The sequence below is a fragment of the Vulpes lagopus genome, chromosome 15, assembly GCF_018345385.1.
Source record: "Vulpes lagopus strain Blue_001 chromosome 15, ASM1834538v1, whole genome shotgun sequence".
Classification (NCBI taxonomy): Eukaryota; Metazoa; Chordata; class Mammalia; order Carnivora; family Canidae; genus Vulpes; species Vulpes lagopus.
The window spans coordinates 25,094,437-25,107,310 of NC_054838.1; the positions used below are offsets into that span (position 1 = coordinate 25,094,437).

At 36.4% G+C, this 12,874-nt stretch overlaps 1 protein-coding gene across 2 annotated transcripts in view; it reads right to left on the reverse strand.

Moving 5' to 3' along the window:
* RAB6A (RAB6A, member RAS oncogene family) overlaps positions 1–12,874 on the reverse strand; it is a 79,926-nt gene that overhangs the window by 36,992 nt on the left and 30,060 nt on the right. For both annotated transcript variants that reach the window (XM_041730091.1, XM_041730090.1), the window contains exon 2: positions 168–226. In XM_041730091.1, the coding sequence (XP_041586025.1) occupies positions 168–226 (59 nt within the window). The remainder of the gene's footprint in view (positions 1–167; positions 227–12,874) is intronic.

Genomic DNA, 12,874 nt, shown 5'->3' on the forward strand with positions numbered 1-12,874 from the left:
AGTGAAAAGACTGAGGACTATGAGTAAAATCAGTTATACTCTGTACTTCTATAGCATTTTACAGTTACAGAAAGTGCTTTTATGCAAATAAGTGGATTTTTAAGAAGACCTTAAATATAGTACTAACACAAAATAGAGACAACCAGCAAGTCAGGAAAATAAAATACCTGATAGGTGTTGTCAAAACTGTCATACATGAATCTGGTGATCAAGGATGTCTTTCCAACTGAAAAGAAAAGGAAAAAAAAAGATTCATCAGTTAAAACATTACATTGGGTTCTTAAGTGATTGTTCTACAGAGAACTGCAATTAAAGTCAATCAGAAATATCTGCAATGGTTCTACCACTAATGATTTAGGAACATATAGCCCCTAGCTTGTTGAAACTCCTTTCTCTAATAACAGATAATAATATCTCAAATTAAGAGTATTTATTTAGTGAAGAGTTGAAGGAAATGAAAAGATGGAAGAAAATAATTAATTATGTTGATATCTCTAATTCACAAAGGCCAAGCAAATATTACTTTGGCCCTAACAGAACCAGGATTAGACTTGAGAAGAAACCTCTTTATAGATCAACAGTTGAGCTATGAATTTCTTCATTAGTAAATAGTATAGTTTTCACTGAAAACAAAAACAAAAAAACAAACGCTCACCATCCTTTTCACATAAAAGAGTCAAATGCATATTGTATTTTACTGGTGGTACAGAAAATAACAGGAACAAAGTGAAAATTATGTATATCATACCACCTGTATATAACTAATGTTGGCATATGTTTTTCTGAAAACTTTTAAAAATACTTTATTTATTTAACAGAGAGAGCATGCACAAGTGTGTGCAAACAAGCAGGGGGAGCTGCAGGCAGAGGGGGAGGGGAAGACTAGCTCAGCATGGAATCCAATGCAGGGTCCTGGGATCATGAGCTGAACTTAACCAACTAGGCCACCCAGGAGCCCCTGAAATATTTTTTTACATATAAAAATATGCACTTAAAGGTAAAACTCTAGAACCATTCATAGGAAAGTCAGGAACAATATACATACTACTGTTTTTTAACACTGACTGTAATCTGTAACAAGTAAATGTAAAAATCTGAAGAGATAAAAGGCAATATATGCATTTCACAGAGGGAAAACAGTGGTGGATAAAAGCAAGGGACTATATAAAATACATAACAAAGAAATATCAAATAGCTTGTTAAAATACTTTTTATTCAAAGGATTAAAAATTAAGCATTTTATTTTTATTTTTAAAATATTTTATTTTTAAGGTATCTCTACACTCAGTGTGGGGCTTGAACTCACAATCCCAACATCAAGAATCCCATGTTACTGACTGAGCCAGGCAGGTGCCCCTAAGGCATTTTAAATAATTCAATATAGGCTCCTGGTAAATATATTGTTCTTGTTTACCTCAAACCTCCTGTAAAATGGTATGCAAAGTTAAAATGATTTGCTTCATGTTGTTTTTTCTAAAAGATTATAAGTTCTGGGGGTCACCTGGGTGGTACAGTTGTTAAGTGTCTGACTCTTGGCTTGGGCTTAGGTCATGGTCTTAGGGTCATGAGATCAAGCCCCACCTCGGGCTCCAAGCTCAGTGTGGAGTCTATTTGAGATTCTCTCTCTCTCCCTCCCACTCATGCTTGTTTGTTCTCTCTCAAGTAAATCTTAAAAAAAAAAAAAAAGATTATAAGCTCCATATTTGTCTTCTTTACTCTACACCATCAGAGCATAACAAAGTTTGGTACATCCTACTAAGCAAACAACATGTTACTGATACTTAACACTTTTCAGAAAGTAAAAAAATATAGGAGTGTTCAAAGTAAATCTTATTTAAACAAGTGATTTCATTAAAAATACCTTTACCACAAAGCACAATTTTATTATAAAACATTATCAATGGACGCCTGGGTGGCTCAGTGGTTGGGCACATCTGCCTTCAGCTCAGGGCATACTACTGGAGTCTGGGGATCAAGTCCCATACCAGGTTCCCCTCGAGGATCCTGCTTCTTTCTGTGTCTCTCATGAATAAATAAAATCTTAAAAAAAACAAAACCCAAAACATTATCAAAACACAGTAAGTCTCTATAGCTTATACAACCAAGGTTATGTGTGTATAATAATGCAAAAAAAATTTTTTTTAACTAGCCTGGGTATTCTTTTTATAATAAATTTATTTTTTATTGGTGTTCAATTTGCCAACATACAGAATAACAACCCAGTGCTCATCCTGTCAAGTGCCCCCCTCAGTGCCTGCCACCCAGTCACCCCCACCCCCTACGCTGCTCCTCCCCTTCCAAAGATATAGCCTGGGCATTTTATAAGACAATGTTAATCTTGATATTAACTCTATAAAGAGGAAACTTTATTTCCATTTTTTAAGAAACGATAACTCAAAACTTTAGTAAATTCTCCAAGGTTAATCAGTTTATTCTCTGCTGAAACATGATTCTATTCCATTTCTAACCAAAAATCATGTTCTTGGGCAGCCCCGGTGGCTCAGTGGTTTAGTGCCGCCTTCAGTCCAGGGCCTGATCCTGGAGACCCCGGATCGAGTCCCACATCAGGCTCCCTGCATGGATCCTGCTTCTCCATCTGCCTGTGTCTCTGCCTCTCTCTCTCTCTCTGTGTCTCTCATGAATAAATAAATAAAATCTTAAAAAAAAAAAAAAAACTTAAATCAGGGAAATCTTAAAAAAAAAAAAAAAAGGTGGCTAATCTACGTTTTAGGATATTCTTCTTCTTCTTTATAAAGAACAGATCAGTTCCAAAAACCCATAACCCCAGTCCAATTGTAAGGAAAAAGATCAGACAAATTGGGGATCCCTGGGTGGCGCAGCGGTTTGGTGCCTGCCTTTGGCCCAGGGCGCGATCCTGGAGACCTGGGATTGAATCCCACGTCGGGCTCCTGGTGCATGCAGCCTGCTTCTCCCTCTGCCTATGTCTCTGCCTCTCTCTCTCTCTCTGTGTGACTATCATAAATAAATAAAAATTAAAAAAAAAAAAAGATCAGACAAATTCCAGTGGAGGAGCATCCTACAAAATATTTGACCAGTACTCCTCCAACTGTTGAAGTCATTAAAATCAGAAGTCTGAAAAACTGTCACAGCTAAGAAGAGTCTAAGGAGACAAAACTAATGAAATAGGATATTTTGATAGAATCTTGGAATAGACAAAGGACACAGGGGAAAACTAAGGAAATCTAAATAAATTATGGATTTTACTTAATAATAATGTACAATATTGGTTCATTAATTATAAAAAATGTACAATATTGACAAAAGATGTCAATAATAGAAATTGGGTATAGGTTTATAGGAACTATACTATCTTCTCAGTTTTTCTGTAAATCTAAAACTATTCTAAACAATAAAGCTTATTTTAAAATTGTTTTATTGATTATTCCTAAACCCTTAAAACAAAATAGACAAAAAGGTAGGTCAGTAATTTCCTAGGGCTAGTAGACAAAGCAAGGAATCCTTTAGGAATAATGGAGATATTCTTTGATTACTGCAATATCAACACTCACGGAATTGTATTTTTTTTTTTTTTTGGAATTGTATATTTTAAATAGAAGGAATTTACTGCAGTCTATTGCAATAGATGCAATCTATAGATAATAGGCTTCCTCAGTAAAACTGATAAGGAAAAATAATCTGTCACAAAACAGCCTCAATAAAGCAGACAGCAAAGGTTTCATTTAAGTTTCGTGTGACCAGTAAACTTCTAAAAGACTCCACCTTCTAGAACAGTGGGTTCCTAGGTATTTTGACTATAATACCAAAGAAATACATTTAAAATCCTAACCCAGAGGCACCTGGATGACTCAGGTGATTAAGCATCTGCCTTTAGCTCAGGAAGTGATTCCAGGGTCCTGGAATGGAGCCCTCTATTAGGCTTCCCGTTCAACAGGAAAATCTGCCTTTCCCCCTCCGACTGCAGCTGCCCCTGCATATGCTTTCTTTGCCAAATAAATAAATAAAATAAAAACCTAACCCAGCACACAGATACATAACTGAAAGAAAAGTTTTTTGAAACCACTATGGACTATGCATTCCCGTATTTTCTCTCCATTGTCTTATAGGCTAGTTGCTAAAATAATTAATGATAGGACAATAAGACTTCCGGAATTGGCTTTAAAATATTCCTATGGATGGTGCCGCTGGGTGACTCAGTTAAGTGTCTAACTCTTGGTTTTGGCTTAGGCATGATCTCAGGTGGTGGTATCTAGCCCTGCATCAGGCTCCATACCTGGCATAGGAGTCTCCCTGAGATTCTCTCCCTGTCCCTCTGCCCCTCCCCCAGCTAGCACAACCATGTGTGTGCACATGGAAGCTCTCTCTCAAAGAAATACATACATAAATAAATAAAATCTTTAAAAATATTCCTATGGACATCACAGTCTGCTTTCTAAACTGAAAGGAAATGAAGTCCATATTTTACCAAGTATGATATTATTTGTATCAGTTTTAGGGGGTGGAATGAGAGGGATACTGGTAAATAACCTTTATCAGACTTTAGGATGTTCACTTTTATTCTTAATTAAAAGTATGCAGCTAATTAAACAGGTTTTGAATTTTGTGAAGTGCTTTTTCTGCATCTACTGAAATTTTACTCCTTTATGTTAATGGAGTGAATTAGAATGACTGACTTTGAAATATTAAATCAATCTTGCTTGTATAACTGATTTTTTTAAATGGCAAGATTATAAAAAAAAAATTATAGGCCAACACCACTCATGACCAAAGATGAAAAAGAATCTACAAAAAAATTTTTTTAAAGATGTATTTGAGAATGAGCAACAGAAATAGCAAGAGTATGAGCAAGAGGGAGAAGCAGGCTCCCTGTTGAGCAGGGAGCCCAACATGCCCTAGGATCATGACCTGAGCTGAAGGCAGATGCTTGACCAACTGAGCCACCCAAGCACCCACAAAATAAAATATTAAAAAAAAAGTTTCAATATTTGTACACTTCACTGCATATATACTATGGCTAAATTAAAAAATCTAACCAGGGACGCCTGGGTGGCTCAGTGGTTGAGGGTCTGCCTTCGGCTCAGGGCATGATCCCGGAGTCCCGGGATCCAGTCCCATATTGGGCTCCCTGCATGGAGCCTGCTTCTCCCTCTGCCTGTGTCTCTGCCTCTTTCTCTGTCTCTCATGAAAAAATAAATAAAATCTTAAAAAACAAACAAACCCTGAAACCAATTATATTCACAAAGCTTACAGTCTGCATAAACATGACTTCATCATTCTACTGTTATCAACCTGGCTTTACTACTCCAGGAAATTCTTCTCTAGGAGAATAAAAGTTGCAAATAACTATTATTTCTTTAGGAAATTCCCAAAAGTCCATTCAAATAAACATAAAACTCTTCATCTTGTTAATAGATACCGCCAAATGATTGTTTGTTCTCACAGATGCTTTGAACCTTGTCACAAAACACTTTGTTAAGCCCACAAATCTTAAAACTATAACACAATACTTAAACAATCCTAATCAAGCCCCCATATTAAAACTGCCAACCTAGTGGCACCTGGTTTTGGCTCAGGTTATGATCATGGGTCCTGAGATTGAGCCCCACAGCTCAGAAGGGAGTCTACTTGAAGATTCTCTCCCTCTGCCCCTCAAAATAAATAAATATATCTAAAAACAAAACAAAGCAAAACAAAAATTGTCACCTTAAATCAGACCTCAAAATCCATAAACATCCCAACTTTTCCCTCTTCTCAATAGTATGTCCTCCAAATTCGTATCTACCCAGAACCTTGGAAATGTGACCTTATTTGGAAAAAGGCTTTTTATAGACATAATCAGATTAAAATGTGGTCATGCTAGATTAGGGTGGGTCCTATCACATCACTGGTATCTTTAAAAGAAAAGGAAAATCTTGGGGCACCTAGATAGCTCAGTCAGTTAAGCTTCTGACTCCTACTTTTGGCATAGGTCATTATCTCAGGATCGTCAAATCAGGCCCCCAGACGGGCTCCACTGTCAACAGGGAGCTTGCTTAGGATTCTCTCTCTCCCTCTGCCCCTTTGCAGCAGCATGTGTGTGCGTGCACGTGCGTGCTCAAATAAATAAATTTTTAAAAAGAAAATATGGACATGGAGACACAAAGAAAGCATAAAGAGAGGAGAAGGCCATATGAAAACAGAGGCAGAGACTGGAGTTATACTGCCACAATCCAAGGAAAACCATGAGCTAAGATAGAGGCATGGGACAGTTTCTTCCATAGAGCTTTCAGATGGAGAATGACCATCCTAACAGTTTGACTTGGGAATTCTACTGTTGTTGTTGTTGTTGTTTTTTTAAGGTAGGCTCCATGCCCAATGTGGGGTGTAAATTCATGACCCTGAGTTTAGGTTGACTTGGAACTTCTAGCCTCCAGAACTATGAGATAAATTTCTGTCAAGTCACCCAATCTGTAGTAATTTATTACAGTAACCCTACCAAACTAATATAGCTACTATTACCTCACCTACCATGATAGGCAATAAACTCAGATTTACCTTAATAGTATAGGTTGTTTGGGACACCTGGGTGGCTCAGCAGTGAAAAACATCAGCCTTCAGGGCAGCCCCAGTGGCTCAGCGGTTTAGCCCAGGGCGTGATCCTGGAGACCTGGGATCGAGTCCCACATCAGGCTCCCTGCATGGAGCCTGCTTCTCTGCATGTGTCTCTACTTCTCTGTGTGTGTGTGTGTCTCTCGTGAATAAATAAAGTCTTTAAAAACAAAAAACAAAACAAAACAAAACAAAAACAGCATCTGCCTTCAGCTCAGGGCATGATCCTGGAGTACCGGGATCCTGCTTCTCCCTCTGCCTATGTCTCTGCCTGTCTCTCTCTCTCTCTCTCTCTCACAAATAAATAAATAAAATCTAAAAAAAAAAAAAAGGCTGTTTGGTGCGTGGAAGTCAACACTGAATGGAGTTCATCATACTATCTATACTACTGTGATATATGTTTGAAAATATCCATAATAAAAAGTATTTTTAAATATTTTCAGAATCCCTGCTTCTCCCTCTGCCTGTGTCTCTGCCTCTCTCTCTCTCACTGTGTGCCTATCATTAATAAATTAAAAAAAAAAAAAAAAAAAAAAGGGATCCCTGGGTGGCGCAGCGGTTTGGCGCCTGCCTTTGGCCCAGGGCGCGATCCTGGAGACCCGGGATCGAATCCCACATCGGGCTCCCGGTGCATGGAGCCTGCTTCTCCCTCTGCCTGTGTCTCTGCCTCTCTCTCTCTCACTGTGTGCCTATCATAAATAAATTAAAAAAATAAATAAATATTTTCAGAATCCATTAAAAGTATATGGCCCCATTATGAAAATCACTTTACAATTAAACCATTACAAAAAAATTTAAAGACGTTGTCATATTCTAGTTAAATTTCATATTTTCTGCAAAGCCTTTACCCAAATATCCTATGTCTTTGCAGCTCCATCCTCTATGCTCTCCTAACACTTGGTACATACAACCTTAACTACAAGCCCTTTTCCTTAGGTTGAATGGGTCCTTCTCTGAATGAATGAGCCCTGACTATAATATTAACAAAGGCTATAAGTTCTAATAGTATTGTGTAGTTTAGTTTAATTTTTTTCTCATTTAAAATTGAAAGCATTTGGGGCATTTTACTTCAAATTCCAGTATAGGAACAGTCTTTTCTACAGTTCCACTTGGTAGTATTTATCAAAAACAGTAACATGCAGTTGGATCCAGCATATGGTTTGATCTAAACAAGTATCTAAAGGAAATAATCAGACAAGTACACAAAGATTTAGGTGTAAGATTGTTCACTATTTAGATGAGTAAAATTTAGAAACAGTCTACTTTTCAAAAAATCTAATATTGGAATACCAAAGATAACTAAAAGGAATGTTTAAGAAGGGCTGATTATTAAAGGTTAAAGAAACAAATTATTAGGCCTCTAGAATAACAAAGTATACCAACTTAGGACAGAATTTCTAGAAGTGATAAAGTAATTCCTAACATAATACACTCTTCAAGAATACTTTCGATTCATAGAAGACTGGTGTCTGCTAAAAAGAGAAGTCTCAATTATTCTTTAATCTACACATATAAAAATATATGAACTGCTTCATAATTCTTAGCCGGTTATATTGGTCAGATAATACTGAAACAACCAACTAGATATTTATATTTTTCTAACTTTTTCCCATAAAAACAAGTTACTAAAACATTAATGTGGTATGATGATAACTGTAATTTAAATCAGATGCTATTGATCCTGGAGACCCAGGGTCGAGTCCCATGTCGGGTTCCCTGCATGGAGCCTGCTTCTCCCTCTGCTTCTCTCTCTCTGCCCCTGTCTGTCTTTCATGAGTGGATGAATAAAATCTTAAAAAACTAATAAAAAAAATAAATCAGATGCTATGATTTTAGTAACAGAGCTTACAAAAAAAAACCTTTTTTAGAATTATTTATTTACTGATTCATGACAGAGAGAGAGAGAGAGAGAGAGGCAGAGGGAGAAGCAGGCTCCATGCAGGGAGCCAGACATGGTCCTCAATTCCAGGTCTCCAGGATCACACTCCGGGCTAAAGGTGGCACCAAACCGCTGGGCCACCGGGCTGCCCCCAAAACCCCTATCTATAGCCACTATTCCATCATGGTAATGAAGACAGCTAAGTAAGGTACTTAGGGACCACAGCAGCAAAGCTCAGTTGCAAGCAAAATCCAACACAATTATCATATCTAAGACATCTCACATAGGTGGTGCAATTCTATAGCAAAACAGAAAACTGTGGCACCTGGCTAGTTCAGTTTGTATAGCATGAGACTCAATTTCGGGATGAGGAGTTCAAGCCCCATGCTGGGGATAGAGTTTACTTAAAAGAGAGTACACACATGCAAAATCAATTAACCAAGATAATACTACTTCAATGTAGCTAACCTAGTCAACAATATTGAAGTTCAATAAATCTAGTGGCCTTTCTCTAGACCTAAATCAAATAATGATTTTAGTTCTAAAAAAGAAAAAAAGACAACTACAGCTACACTCTTACAATCATTTAAAAATGGGGATTATGAGTTTGATTGTATAGAATATTTGTTGAAATAAGTAATTTCATCATCTACAGCTCAAAAGTTGTTTTTAATAAAGATGTTTTATCTTAAAAAAGATGTTTATCTTTATAACAGTATTTATGTGAGAGACATAAAACCTAAACCTATAGTTAACAGGATAATGAAATGGAAACATCCAAAGTAAAAAAACAAAGAAATACTGTATTACAACATAAGAGACAAAGACAAGAGAATCAAAATAAAAACTTAAAAACCACAAACACTGGGTGGTATATGGAATTGCTGAATCACTATTTGTATACCTGAAACTAACATAACATTGTATGTTAACTAAAAGGAATTAAAATAAAAATTTAAAAAACAAAAAGAGATGAAGACAGGAAAGATATTCACATAAAGGTAGAGATTGGCTAATCTTATCAAAGATAAAGAGTAAACAAATATTTTAATGCTACTATTTATTTCTCACTTCATGCCAAAACTACTAGGTGCTAGGGAACAAGAAGGCTGGGAGAATGAAAAATTATTAATAAGGCACACACCACAAAGGAGTTCACAATCCTCTGAAAGACACAAACATGCTCATACACAAGAGAATCAAGAAGAGAAGAAAGCACTGTTCAAAGTGTCCAGCCTCTATACTACTAGAGGTATCTTTTGTTAATTTATAAAGCATTCCAAGGCTTTCCAGTATCCATAAATAAAGTTAAAAATCCTTAGCAGGCATTCAGAAACCTTTACAAGCAAACTGGAATCTAGCCTTCTAGACTCATATCCTACCCTTGCCAAACAAACTTCATTTGACAGTGATAAAAGGCTACTAGTTATTCTTCAGGCATAACATGTACCTTGGAGCCTCTGAGATTTTGCTCATGTAACCTAATTTTGTGGAACTTTTCTTCCCTGGTTACATTATGAACTTATAAATTCAGTATCAGATATGGTTCTGCCTGAAGGAAAGAAAAACTAAATTACTTCTCAAATTACTTCTGGCCTAAAACTGTATTTCTGTAAGTATTCTAGATGGCAGTAGGGCTTTTATGGTATTCCTACAACGAACTTAATATCCATCTATGAATGTATCACAAGGATAAGAAGAAGAGTTGAAACTGATCTGTACCTTACTTATTTACTAGTTTATTCCTCCCAACTTACAAATGGTAAGTTGCAGAATTAAGAACTTCATCTATGTTGTTCATGGCTATCTATACTCCTATCAGTTCCTGCCTGGCACTGAATTAACCAATGAATAGAAACAGCATCCATTACTAAGGCACCCGAGAGTCTAGCATACAATAGGCTACAGCAGCCTTATGTTCTTGTAAAGATGAAAGTAGATATGGTCCATGGGATATATCTCATAATAAAGCTCAGGATATAGAGGTTTTAAAATCAGAAAGCCATATTTACTAATTTACAGTAAGAAATAACTTTCGTAAGTATGGCAATATTCAAGTCATCTAGCAAATTTTCTCATTCAAGCTATACACTTATGATTTGTATGTTTTTTATCTATTGTACTTCAATCAGATTTTATTAAAAGAAACCTAAGCACTAAAAAAAAAAATATCTAAGCACTATAACATCTTATAGGATTTTAAACACATACTTAAAATACACATAGTAAGTAAAATCAGGAAGACTGGTAAGTAGAGTTAGAGCTCTAAGGCCCTTGCATTGTCCAGAATGGTAAATCAATTAATTGTAGACTTTTGTAAATCATGGCTACATGTCACAATTTCTATAGTAATCAATAAAAGGCAAAAAATTTATAACTTCCCAATTAATAACAAAGAATATGGAATAATTTTTAAAAGACTAAATCCAAATAACACAAGAGTAAAAGAAACATCAAGGACAAAAAGAAAGTACACTACGATAGCAAATTTACTTATTTTTTAAAAGATTTTATTTATTTATTCATGAGAGAGAGAGGCACACATGCAGAGGGAGAAGCAGGCTCCATACAGGGAGCCCAATGTGGGACTCGATCCTGGATCTCCAGGATCAGGCCCTGGGCTAAAGGTAGCGCTAAACCGCTCAGCGACCTGGGCTGCGCAGTAAATTTACTTTAAATCCAAATACAGGGCAGCCCCGGTGGCGCAGCGGTTTACACCGCTTGCAGCCCAGGGTGTGATCCTGGAGACCCAGGATCGAGTCCCACATCGGGCTTCCTGCATGGAGCCTGCTTCTCCCTCTGCCTGTGTCTCTGCCTCTCTCTCTCTCTCTCTCTCTCTCTCTCTCTGAATGAATGAATAAATACTTTTTAAAAAATAAATAAATCCAAATACATAATTATATCAAATGTAAATGTATTAATGCTCCATTTTTTTAATAAGATTTTATTTATTAATTCATGAGAGACACAAAGAGAGGCAGAGACATAGGCAAAGGGAGAAGCAGGGTCCATGCAGGGAGCTCCGTGCTGAACTTGATTCCAGAATCCTGGGATCATGACCTGAGCTGAAGGCAGACACTCAACCACTGAGCCACCCATGTGCTCACTTTTTTTACTCTTAATGGCAATTTTTTCATGGACAGAAAATACTAGCTTTAATATAGGTAAATGTGTTCTAAGACATTTTCTCATCACCTGAGTAATGAAGATAGGCTCCTGTATTATATTTTAGAAGTGTTTTTGGAGGTTTTTGTTTATTTGCTTTGCCTTTCATACTTAGATTTATAATCCATCCAAAACTGATTTAAATAAATAAATAAATAAATAAATAAATAAATAAATAAATAAATAAAATAAAAAAAAACAAAACTGATTTTAATGTGTACTATGAAGTAGACATCAGGTTTAAATTTTCTCAGCATGGGTATGTATTTATCCAAACATAATGTATTAATTAAAAAACAGTACTTTTCTTCATTGTTTTGCTGTCAGTTTTGTAATATTCACCTGTCTATAAATTAATTGGTCTAGTTCTGGAATTTCTATTCTGCCAATTGATTTGTTTACCCTTGTAATATTACCACACTTATAACTTTATATTAAAAAAGTCATATATACATAAACTTCATATAAAAACTTGTAATGTGGGCAGCCCTGGTGGCGCAGCGGTTTAGTGCCGCCTGCCGCCCACGGCATGATCCTGGGGACCCTGAACCCGGTCCCGCGTCGGGCTCTCTGCGTGGAGCCTGCTTCACCCTCTGCCTATGTCTCTGCCTTTCATTCTCTCTCTGTGTCTCTATGAATAAATAAATAAAATCTTAAAAAAAAAAAAAAAAACAACTTGTAACTTTAGGAGCACCTGAGTGGCTCAGTGGCTGAGTGTCTGTCTGCCTTTGGCTCAGGTCACGATCCCACGGTCCTGGGATGGAGTCCCACATCAGGTTCCCTGCAGGGACCCTACTTCTCCCTCTGCCTATGCCTCTGTTTATGTCTCTGAGGAATGAATAAATAAAATCTTAAAAAAAGAAAAAAAGCAAGTAAGCATAGTTATATTCACAAGACCCCCCCCCCCAAAAAAAAATCACACCTGTGTTTCTCTTTATGGAAAATGAAGAATACACACTTTGTATGTAGGAGGATGAAACAACAGTTTTAGGATTCTACCACACAGTATTTGTATCATGGGTTAAAACTCTCTCCTTAAACTCTGACTACAGTTTCTCTTACATGTACCTTAACTTTTCTGCCTATGGCAAAATTTAAGCAAGGATGTTTGATGTTGGAAAAATATTTCTGAAAAAAAAATATTTCTGGATATTGCGATAATAATCAAAACTAAATCCCCAACAAAGAAAAAACAAGGCTTGAAAACATTCTCCTTTCAACTCTAAAAAAAACAAATTTTATAGCATACCAATTTTTTTAAGT